General features: G+C 43.6%; 1 protein-coding gene across 6 annotated transcripts in view; it reads right to left on the bottom strand.

The window, feature by feature from the left end:
- kri (uracil phosphoribosyltransferase krishah) overlaps positions 1–11,297 on the bottom strand; it is a 145,524-nt gene extending 134,227 nt beyond the window's left edge. For 3 of the 6 annotated variants that reach the window (XM_070097775.1, XM_070097770.1, XM_070097771.1), the window contains exon 1: positions 10,817–11,057. Coding sequence is in view for 3 of the 6 variants with exons in the window: in XM_070097770.1 (XP_069953871.1) it covers positions 10,817–10,853 (37 nt within the window). In the remaining 3 variants the exon portion in view is untranslated. The other 3 variants (XM_070097773.1, XM_070097774.1, XM_070097772.1) reach the window with 3 other exon arrangements.
- Between the last annotated feature and the right edge of the window lie 1,201 nt (positions 11,298–12,498).

Here is a 12,498-nt window from a genome sequence, read left to right as displayed (position 1 = left end):
AGAGTGATGACCAAATATTTGATGGAAGACTAGAGGCCAAATCATTAATAGCAAGGAGAAAAAGTGTTGTGCTCAGAACACATCCCTGGGGGACACCTTCAGCTTGGATAAAGTCCGGGGAGAGCACATTATTAACCCGAACACGGAAATGCCTGTCAGTTAAAAAGTTCTTAAGGAAGGATGGTAGATTGCCTCGAAGGCCTAAGGAGTGGGCTTGGGCTAAAATATTATACCTCCAAGTTGTGTCACATGCCTTCTCAAGGTCAAAAAATATGGCAATAACTGAGTGGTTATTCGCAAAGGCATTATGAACATACGTATCCAAGCGTAGTAAGGGGTCTATGGTAGAACGTCCCTTACGAAAGCCATATTGACGAGTGGAGAGACTGTTATGTGTCTCTAAATACCACACTAAACGTCTATTTACTAGGCGTTCCATTACTTTGCAAACTGCACTGGTAAGAGCAATGGGACGATAGTGGGAGGTTTCATGTCCCGTAGTGCCTGGTTTGCGGAAAGGGAGAACAATGGCGGATTTCCACAGCTGTGGAAGAACTCCTTATGACCAAATAAGATTGTAAAGGCGTAATAGGACTGCAAGGGCTGACTGATGTAAATGTTGTAGCATACGAATATGAATGTCGTCGGGCCCAGCTGCCAATGATCGGCAAGCTGAGAGTGTTGCCTCCAGTTCTTGAAGTGTAAAAGGCACATTATACTGTTCTTCTCTGAGAGAAGAAAAGTCCAAGGGTGCTAACTCTCTGGCAGACTTTGAGGAAAGAAATGAGGGGCATAGATGGAGTCCCTGAGAAATACGGACCAGATGATTGCCAATTTCATTGGCAACATCTAGTGGGTTTGCTATATCAACACCGGCAACCCGCAGAACAGGAGCCGGGTCAGGAGAATATTTACCACTCAGTTTTCGTACTTTTTTCCAGACTGCACTCATAGAGGAAGCAGAGGTGATGGTGGAGACAATCTCGCCAGCAAGTGCGTTTAGCGTCACGGATGACACGGCGAGCGATCGCACGCTTCTGTTTAAAATCAAGGAGTCTCTCTCTGGTTCTATTGTACCGGTACCTGCCTCATGCAGCACGTTTCAAACGTACTGCACGAGCACAAGCAGGAGACCACCAAGGCACGCATTTCTGAGAATGCCTGCCCGAAGTTTGGGGTATAGAATGAGAAGCTGCAGTTAAAACGGAGGACGAGAAGAGGTGTAAAAGCTCATCGATGGAGGACGAAGAAGGAACCTCTCTAAAAACAGTTAGGTGTGAGTAAAGGTTCCAATTTGCCCGATCAAATTGCCAGCGTGGGATGCGAAGAGGTGGTGAATATGAAGGGGAAGCAAGAATGATTGGGAAATGATCGCTGTCATGTAAGTCCGGGAGAACAGACCAAGTGAAGTCTAATGCGGTGGAGGAAAAGCAGACTGAGAGATTGATGCGAGAGAGAGTATGAGTCCGAGGATCAAAATGGGTGTGAGTACCTGTATTTAAAACATGGAGGGGGTGGGTGGCAAGAAAAGCCTCTAACTGAATTCCACGGGAATCACAGTGAGACCCCCCCAGAGGAAATGGTGGGCATTAAAATCACCAAGTAACAGAATCGGTGGCGGTAATGACGAAACAAGAAAGGCAATATTCGGAATAGATAATGCCTGAGAAGGAGAGAGATATAAAGAACAAAGCGTATACCACCTATGCAAGTGGATACGGGCTGCTGTGTAATGCAGCGAAGTATGAACAAATAGCTGATGGTACGGAATATCAGTGCGTAGAAGAAGGGCACTTTCATTAAAGGTCCCATCAGGAAAAGGATCTGAAGAATACAATAAATTATAGCCTGAGATGGGAGAGATAACAGCAGAGTGTAATTTTGGTTCCTGTAAGCAAACACCAACAGGGGCAAACTGGGAGAGTAACATCTGAAGCTCACTCCGATTACCCCTGAGGCCGTGTATATTCCACTGTAAATAGGCCACGATTGGCAATGATAAAGATATTTGAAATCCGCAGGTAAGGGTTCCTACGGACTAGAGGGGTTAGAAAAGTCCACATGCGGAGGCAGTGGAAAACGTTCAAGCAGCGAAGGAACGGTGCGCTGTGAAGAAAGGAGTTGCACAGATGGAGGAGAGGAGAGAGAAGGAACAGAGGGTGGATCAGTGTCCATTGATGGTTTGGTCTCTGCAATATATTCAGAGATTGCTTCAAGTGTTTTGGAATTCAGAGACGTCGTATGGGAAACAATATTGGAAATGGTAGGGGGAGGATGAGTAAAGATTGGAACTGTATTGGACTGTACCAAGGTAGGGGGGGGGCGAAAGGGTGGAGGGAACTGGAGAAGTGTGGAAGGGGACAGAAGAGGCAGAAACCTGGGAGGGAACAGGGGAGGAAGGTACAGTACGAGGAGGAGGGTGAACCTCTACACTTGTAACAGAGCCATTGAGAGGGGGAGAACCAGGGACAGAGACAGGGAGGGTAAAATGAGGAGGTGGAAGATGGGTAGGAGGTGTTAATGGACCTTTTTTTGACTTTTGAGAAGTAGAGGGACGATTGGGAGGAGGTGTCATACGAGATCTCGTCGTTACCGAGGCTTGTGAGAGAGAACACGAAGAAGCGAGATCAGACTGAGGCGTTGAAGTAGGGACGTCTGAGCCGAGGACAGCAAAAGGATTAGATACAGGAGTGACTATGGTTGAGGTAACCACAGAGGTGGGTGTAGAAGATGGGATACCAGAAGTGGGGGGACGTTTTGAAACACGGGAATAAGAAACACGTGGGAGTCTCCCTTGGAGGTGGAGATGAGAAACTGCCATGGCATAAGGGAGACCTTCTGTCTCTTTGAGGTAACGGATTTCCCGCTCGTTTAAATAGACTTGACAACGGCGAGAGTACGAAGGGTGAGCCTCATGACAGTTAAGGCAAGAGGGAGATCGATTGCAAGACGTATGAGAATGGTCATCGGCACCACAGACTGGGCATTCGGCGATAGATCTGCAATATTTCGCTGGATGGCCAAATCGCCAGCAATTTCTACACTGTTGTGGTGTAGGGATCACCTTTCGGACTTGTAACCGATGTCCTGCTATATAAACTGAGGATGGGAGTTCTCGGCTGTCAAAAGTTAAACGAGCCACATTGCTAGGGTATCGTCTCCGCCCGCGGGCAGGAAGAATGTAAGTGTCTACCTTGAGGATTGGGAGATCTTGGAGTTCCGGCTGTTCAAGAATGTCAGTGCCACATGTTTGGAAATTTTGTTGAACTATGGTATGGGGCATAATGACGGTACCACTACAAGAATTGAGGGAATGATGTTTTTCAAGAGTGACAGGAACAGTATCAATATGGGAAAGACGAGAGAGCTCATGAGCCTGGGTAGCATTCTGTACGGTGATGATGCGCGTACCGCTCTTAAGAGCATAAAAAGAAATATCTTTACCAACATGGCATAGGAGTGCCTTGCCAATACTGTGGTCAGAAAGATAGGCAGTAGAGGAAGTCGGTCGTAAAGTGAAGAATTTAGTCCATTGTTCAGTCTGAAAATGAGCGTGGAAAGGTAGTGAAGGACGTGCCGATCGTTTCTGAGAAGAACGAGAAGGTGGAGAAGTATCATCAGCAGGTAATTGTCATTGGCGTTTAGGCGTGGTACCAGAGTTGGTCCGACGTGGAACGGGTCGGCGATTTGAAAATTGCCGCACCGTAGAGGGAGAGGCCGGAAGCATAGTCAGAGGAGAGCGAAGGTCCGATAAATCGAAGGAGTCAGTCGAGGCCTCAGTACCTGAAGCGGGTGAGGAAACAGCACCGGCAAGAGGTACAGAGGCATGAGGAGTATCTGAAGAGTGGTCCAAAGACGAGGCGGGGTCAGAACGGGGTGCGGTATCAAGAAGGGGCCCGGGGGTAGGAGGTTCATGGACTAGGGCTGCCATGGTTAGGTTACTTCTTTCTTTTTGTTTTTAAGAAAAAAAAGAAAGAAGAAAATAAAAATAAAAAAAAGAATAAAAAAAGGGGGGACCGGGGAGGGATAGTTCCTAGGAGGAATGAAAGGGCCAGAAATCTCCCTCCGCGCCCAAGAGGACCTCAGCACCGCAAGTAGCGCAGATGCAGCATGGAACCCATGCCATACCCTACCCATCATGCTAGTAAACTAACAATCCGGGATAGCAACCTCACATCTGCCGAGCTACCTCGGTGGACAAAAGAGAGGGCGGCCGGATATCAGCCACAAAGCATACCTCCTTCGGCCACCACCCCCGGAATCCGAAAGGTGGCTTCCAGAGATACACCCGTCGCCCGAAAGACACCCAAAGCTACTCCGGGATACCGGAGAGGGATCGGGACATCCCCAGGCGATCCAGATTCCACGGCAAACTACACCACCGCCAAGAACCTCAACGGAATGGGATGGACCCCGGTATCCTTTCCCCTACCTAGGAACTAGCGCGCCTGTGGGAGAAATCCCAAAGGCCGAAAAGAGGAAGGGCAAAAGGGAGGGGTGGGGAGGAGGAGGAGGAAAGGAAAAAGGGGAGGATGGGGAGGCTGGGATAGGGGAGGGGAGATTGGGGGGTAATTAGGTTTGGTCTGAGGAAGAAGACCGACAGGTCTAATTCCTCAGACCAAGAGCCTCTTCACCACGCCAAGGAGCCCCCCTTGAAGAGGCGTGCTATATAGAATGGGTTATGTAGGTGCGGGGAATTGTCAGCATTGTGGGGAGGAGGAGACAGCTTTTCATGCTGTGCATTTTTGTGAAAACTTGGGGGTTGTAAGGACATGGTTAGCGAGGATCCTAGGTATAGTGGCGGGGGGGGGGGGGGGGAGTAACATCTCGACCTTGAGGGCGTTGCACTTTGATGTGGGTGGGGTTTCCAAGGACATTCGGTGGGCTGTGATGTACGTGGTGGCAGATTTTTTGTATGTTTCTTGGGGTATGCAGGAGGTGGGGGGGTGATTGTAGGGTGAGGGCACCTGCAGCAAGTGTGTATCGTACGATTTGCAGGAATAGGCTACTATATGGGAAGGTGTGGGTAAATAATTTCCCAGTGGGTTATCGTAATCTGATGGTAGGTGTTATGTTAGGGTTGGGTGCAGGGTAGAGCTGGAATGGGTGTATTCCCCGAGTCTGTCACTTTTGTTCTGTTTTGAGTTTAGTGGAGGATGGAATGTGAATAAAAGCGTGTGGAAGTGGAGTATATGGGTGTGCTGTCGTTAGGCAGGAGGGGGGTTGTAGGGGGGATGACCTGGTGACCTGTTATTAAGAGACAGGGGTTTATGACTTGAGACTTCAGGTATAAGCTTGAGCATGTAAGGGAACGTAAGTTTGTGTTTATAATATAGACAGTATGGGGTCAGGGGATGGCAGGGGGTGGCTTTCTAAAGTGTTTTGTGCCTGGATGGATTTTTAATGATGGAGGTAGTACTGCTCTGCACATGTATAATTAAGAGCGATAATGTTATTTTATCTTTTTCAGTGTGTCAAAGAGTAGGTCTGATAATGTTCCGAATACTGGTTACTATACATCAATATCTTGATGAACATGTTAAAACATAAATATGGGAATATGTTTTTTTGTGCGTGAGTTTCATTATCTAGTGTACAGTTACCATTTTTAGTTGGCATTCTTCATTATTGTCAAGTAATGTTCCTATCTATTTTTTGTCATAAGTAATTAATTATGTTAATCATTTTACAAGTTAAGTGAACAATAGTCAGACGTGACGTCTAGTGTAAGTGGCATTTAATTTTGCAATGGGGAAAAGGGGGGGTGTAAGTAATTTGATGGGATCATAACGACATGCAATTGAATTTGTGTACACTGTATCTAGAAGACGGGAAGGAGTTGCGAGACTTGACAATATTTGTATTAAATCTTAAGTAAATTTTAATGGAATTCTGTGTAATGACAATGTTCACCTCTTAGTCGGGTGATAAGTAGAACAGAAATGTTCATGCTAATTGTAATATATTTTGATTGATGAAACATACAATATTGTATTTAGCATAGGAGTAAGGGATAAAAAGCATAGGGGATGAGGGATATTTTGTGTCAGCACAAAGAGGAACCTGCAGTGCGTATTTAGGAAATGAAAATTTATGTTCTGTGGCGGAACCGATAATAGGGTTCTTTTATTTATTTAATGTATTGCAATGTAATTTTTAAATAAAATATAAAAAAAAAGAGGAACTTAGCATACCTTTGGCTAATCTTTTTAACATATCACTACAAACTGGCATAGTACCTGATAAGTGGAAAATGGCAAATGTAATACCCATTTACAAGGCAGGTGACAGGTCCTTGGCTTCGAACTATAGACCAATAAGCCTTACCTCCATAGTGGGAAAATTTATGGTATCAATAATTGCCGAAGCAATTCGTAGCCATCTTGATAGGCGCAGATTAATTAATGAATCTCAACACGATTTTACAAAGGGGCGTTCCTGTCTTACGAATTTACGAACTTTTTTCACTAAGGTGTTTGACGAGGTAGATCATGGTAATGAATATGATATTGTGTATATGAACTTCAGTAAGGCTTTCAATAGAGTTCCACACCCGAGGCTATTGAGGAAACTTAAGGCACACGGAATAGGAGAAATTTTTTCCTGGGTAGAGGCATGGCTGGCAAATAGGCAGCAGAGAGTTTGCATAAATGGGGAGAAATCAGAATGGGGGCACGTCACAAGCGGTGTTCCTCAGGGGTCAGTGTTGGGCCCGCTGTCGTTCACAATTTACATAAACGACATAGATGAGGGAATAAATAGCGACATAAGCAAATTTGCTGATGACACCAAAATAGGCCATCCAATTCATTCTAATTAGAACACTAGAGCACTCCAGAATGATTTGAATAGACTGATGCAATGGTCGGAGAAGTGGCAGATGCAGTTTAATATTGACAAATGCAAAGTTCTAAATGTTGGACAGGAAAATAACCATGCCACATATAAACTAAATAATGTAGATCTTAATAATACTGATTGCGAAAAGGATTTAGGAGTTCTGGTTAGCAGTAATCTAAAACCAAGACAACAGAATTCTTGGCTTCATATCTAGAAGTATAAATAATAGAAGTCCTCAGGTTGTTCAACTCTATATATCCTTGGTTAGGCCCCATTTAGACTATGCTGCTCAGTTCTGGTCACCGTATTACAGAATGGATATAAATGCTCTGGAAAATGTACAGAGGAGGATGACAAAGATGATCCCTGTATCAGAAATCTTCCCTATGAAGATAGAGTGAGGGCCCTGAATTTGCACTCTCGAAAGGCATAGAATTAGGGGGGATATGACTGAGGTGTATAAATGGAAAACAGGAATAAATAAAGGGGATGTAAATAGCGTGCTGAAAATTTCCAGCCAAGACAGGACTCGCAGTTGGAAAAATTCAGATTCAGGAAGGCCATAGGAAAGCACTGGTTTGGTAATAGAGTTGTGGATGAGTGGAACAAACTCCCGAGTACAGTTATTTAGGCTAAAACGTTGTGTAGTTTTAAAAATAGGTTAGATAAATACACAAGTGGGTGTGGGTGGGTGTGAGTTGGACCTGACTAGCTTGTGCTGCTGGGTCTGGTGCCATGCTCCTTCCTTCAGTGGAGGTGACCAGACTGGGTGGGTCATTGGGCTAATCCGGGGGGGGGGGGCGACCTGGACCTGCTCCGCATGGGTCAGTAGGCCTGTTGCAGTGTTCCATCTTTCTTATGTTCTTATACAATCCATATATTCTTTATAGACTTAAAGCCTTGATCTCTAAAAGTGTTCATCATGTCTGTGTCCGTTTTACAACCTGTCGGCATTTAATACCTCTTATGCACAGTTGAGAAAGTTTACCTGGAGAGGGTTTCGGGGGTCAACGCCCCCGTGTAGACCAATTCCATTCACACTTTAAAGACTAGGTACAACAGCCCAAGGTATAAATCCCCTAACGAGTTATCAGTGTAAATCACCTAGGATAAAAAAAAAAAAACACTTATACTCTGCTTGTAAATATGAGGCATAAGCATGATTGTGGCAATACACATTTTGGCCACAGTTGTATCTTTCCACTTGTGCAGACGTGACGATTCTGCAACTTATGTAATACCTGTTGGTCAAGCAAAGTTCGAGTCGGGGTTAAAAGCTATATCTAGACCTATGTAGTAAAACTTGGTGCATGCTTAAACATATGCACACACGTACGCCCTGTGGTAGAAAAGCAACTGCCTATCAGGTTGCTCTCAGGAATAATAAGCAATGCATCAGCCTTGTTAAACATCATCAGCCTTGTTAAACAGGTTGAAGAAAAGAGTAAACAAAAGTGGCACTAATGATCAAGATTATTACATTGAAGGGAAAGCGCTAAACTCGAAGGGGTCATATAGCGCCTGAGGTATGGAAGGCATTCAGGTTTGACCCAAGGAAGATGTCCAGTTCCTTGGATCAAGCATTCCTCACTGGCATCAAGGCACTGCCCTTGGGGGATGAAGATCAGGAGCTAGTGGAATTTCGAAGACCTGGAAAAACCTGAGCATATGATAGTTCAGTATATTGCAGAAACAACCAGGTAACACAAGGTAATATGACCTCTTGATGGTTCGTGCTGTGCCCAGGTTTCCCTCTGATGTCTGATGGCTTGGTTAATCAGTTTTTATTTTTTTGTGCTAGCGGAACGCATTCTGGAGTAGGCACGACGTTTAGACTAGCTTTGTTTTTGTTGTTGGAATTTAAATTCCCCCTTGAAAAAATAACTGCCTATTTGTAATTTCCTTTATATATTAATGGAGGGAGTTTAAAAGCCTTTGTGAATTTCCTCTTATTTGGGTGGCAGTGTTTTGCAGCATCTACCAATTTCCTGATCATGCAAGGGGTTACATATTTGTGCAAATCTGCAAGTCTCTCCAGTATTTTCTAATATAAATTACGATAAAGCTTCTTTATATGCGTTCCTATTTTCATAATTTGGTAGCTTTATTACAAAACCTATACCTATTCAGCGGATGGTAATCAACAGATTAGAGGTACAAGGGGTCCAGGGACGAAGTACAATTTATGGCATTTTCGGTATTCCCTCTAGTTTAAGTGTTGAATTAAATCGATATCAGTTAAAGTTTCTGTACACTCACTTGATATGTAATTTCGCCTGCCTTATAAAGGACTTAGTGTACAGCCATATTTACCAAGTAAACATGCATGAAAAAGTATAATTGGTTTGACACTTCAGTTACATTCTTGTTATCCAACCTATAATTCCCTATCACTTGTGACAACACTATTTTGTTCCTTATCACAAGATATTCTGGCATGTTCCCAGTTCCTGGGAAAAGAAACCGAAGTAAGAATAGAGGAACTAAGACTATGCTCGTCCACAAAGCAAAAGCACCAATCAGAAAATAGTAAGAGGCTACAGAAAGCCCATCATTAAACAAGAACAGAAAACGTCATAGTAAAGAACAGGGAAAAGTGATGAGCAAGGACAGCAGAGAATGGAGATCGACATAACTAGGATAAGTACAGCTGAGCGGCAATTTGAGAATTGTATATCATCAAAGGTGGGCGAGGTGGTGATAAAAGAAAACGCCATGCACAATTTCACAAGTATATATAAACTCGAGTCCAAGAGGCCAGGAACCAGTGTTGCTAGTGAACTGAATAAGATGTGAGGGGCCAGTAGTAGTTTCCTGGCCTCGGTAAGCACACCTTGGTGCAATAACTGCAAATAGTTTAACATATGTTAATAGTATATCTGAACGATAAATCATGTACCGGCAATAATGAAGACATACCAAGTACATAAACCAAGGCATGCTGAATGTATAAACTAAGGCATACTGAATATATAAACTAAGGCATACTGAATATATAAACTAAGGCATGCTGAATATATAAACTAAAGCATGCTGAATATATAAACTAAAGCATGCTGAATATATAAACTAAAACATGCTGAATATATAAACTAAAACATGCTGAATATATAAACTAAGGCATGCTGAATATATAAACTAAGGCATGCTGAATATATAAACTAAGGCATGCTGAATATATAAACTAAGGCATGCTGAATATATAAACTAAGGCATGCTGAATATATAAACTTAAGGCATGCTGAATATATAAACTAAGGCATGCTGAATATATAAACTAAGGCATGCTGAATATATAAACTAAGGCATATACCGAATGTATAAGCATTCGTGTGAACAAATGACTCAAAGAAACTTCACATTGAATGGCTTTACTGGGTTAGTCTGGCTTACTAAACCTTCGGGGGTAATTTGAATGGACCTTCATCGTCTAGACTCGGACACAGTTAGAATACGGAGAAAAACGCATTAATGTGGCCATAAAATTTAGATGAATGATATTACAAGAGACTAAGACAAGAATGAAGTACCTGTAAATCTGATAGGTAAAGCATTAAATTAGGTATAACATGGATGATGTGATGAGACATCAACACTTCAGGTGATCAATACACGTCACTCTCTCTTCTTTCAACTTACGTGTAACTGATGCAATCCGCATTTAATAGGTTTTCTCCGTATTTGCATTAATATTAATTACACAAACTTCCTAGTAGCATGGAGGGTGTGGAACTTTTCAGGACGCATCCATGAATAATTAAACATAAGTAATATTTCTTTAAGAGTATGAAGTTTATAATTGTTGAATCTAGGTAGGATTGGAGCCACTTGTGCTGCTAGTGTCTGCCTGCAAGTTGACCCACACACTTCTTCACACACATGTAAGCTAACCATTGTTACATCTGTACACACAAAAGTACATTATATATTCTAGCCAATCTTAATCAGCAAAAAAAAGAAATAATAATAAACATGCCGTCCCGCTGAGCCATCATAGGAAGCAGGTGGTGCATGGGGGAGGGTAGAGGCGAGGTTCACACTACCAGGGCCACACACTAGGCAGGCAGAGTGCAGCATCACTCGGGAAGTCCCGACACACAGATTACAGAGGTAAAATAGCCGCCAGGAAGGTGGGCGGCGGCAACGGGCGTCACTACAGCTCTACCGCGCAGGTCGTCTCCTCACACTTCTCATCACCATAATACAACCTTCACTGCACTCACATACGTCATTTATTGCTAGTAACATGATATTAGTTCGTGCCACATCCTTATGTCTCGATGCTGGACACCCAGGACTATGATTGGAGGATTAGTGAGAGTTAAGTCACCTGGGTGTGTGGAAGAGCAGCAACAGAACACACGTGCAGGTTGACGGCCACGTGCTGACTGCCGCCCGCCAGCCTCTCACACTCACCGCACCACCACCGCGCGTGCTCACTCCTCCGCGTGCACACCTAGTTCCACTTTTTTATATATACAATGTATATACAGTATATTAAACAGCCCCACTTATGAAGACAGTACATTATAGCCCAGATACTTGATGGTGTACTGACAATATCAACTTTACCCTTGAGTGTCAGCATTCAAATAAAAAAGTAAATAAACTTTAATTACAGCAATTTTTTTCTAAATTGACAGCAGAGTTAAACTTCTATAATGTTTGTATGTACAACATGATCATTATAAATGTACAGTTTACCTGGAGAGAGTTCCGGGGGTCAACGCCCCCGCGGCCCGGTCTGTGACCAGGCCTCCTGGCGTGCTGGCTGCACGCAAACCAACGTACGAGCCACAGCCCGGCTGATCAGGAACTGACTTTAGGTGCTTGTCCAGTGCCAGCTTGAAGACTGCCAGGGGTCTGTTGGTAATCCCCCTTATGTATGCTGGGAGGCAGTTGAACAGTCTCGGGCCCCTGACACTTATTGTATGGTCTCTTAACGTGCTAGTGACACCCCTGCTTTTCATTGGGGGGATGGTGCATCGTCTGCCAAGTCTTTTGCTTTCGTAGTGAGTGATTTTCGTGTGCAAGTTCGGTACTAGTCCCTCTAGGATTTTCCAGGTGTACATAATCATGTATCTCTCCCTCCTGCGTTCCAGGGAATACAGGTTTAGGAACCTCAAGCGCTCCCAGTGTATACTAAGAAAATTATCGCCCCCAATTAGGGAGATATCTTGTATAACATTTCTACTTCTACATCTACTGTTATAAATATGCTACATTTATTATGGCGGGACACCACCTTGAAAGAAGTTAACGTGTCAAGTAATTCTTTACGTACTGTCCAGATTACCGCCTTGTCTTGTCTTGTTCGTTATGCAATCGCAAAAAAAAAAAAAAATCGCAACTTGTATATCTACAAGCAATAATTCAGTCATGTACTTATATATCTGTTATATCTATGTGACTGATGGGTTAGTATTATACCCCTTCAAGAATATTCTATTATTACACATACACTTTTTAAATTGCACCAAAGTGGTTGGGCCACTTACCTTTTATATCCTACCTCACTCCCCCTCCCACCCTTTTATATCCTACCTCACTCCCCCATCCCACCCTTTTATATCCTACCTCACTCCCCCATCCCACCCTTTTATATCCTACCTCACTCCCCCTTCCCACCCTTTTCCAATATTTCCATCCTTCTTCCCT

This window comes from Cherax quadricarinatus, chromosome 59 (assembly GCF_038502225.1).
Source record: "Cherax quadricarinatus isolate ZL_2023a chromosome 59, ASM3850222v1, whole genome shotgun sequence".
NCBI classification, from domain to species: Eukaryota; Metazoa; Arthropoda; class Malacostraca; order Decapoda; family Parastacidae; genus Cherax; species Cherax quadricarinatus.
Note: the sequence above shows the minus strand (reverse complement) of the source record. Positions and strands in the feature narration are given on the sequence as shown.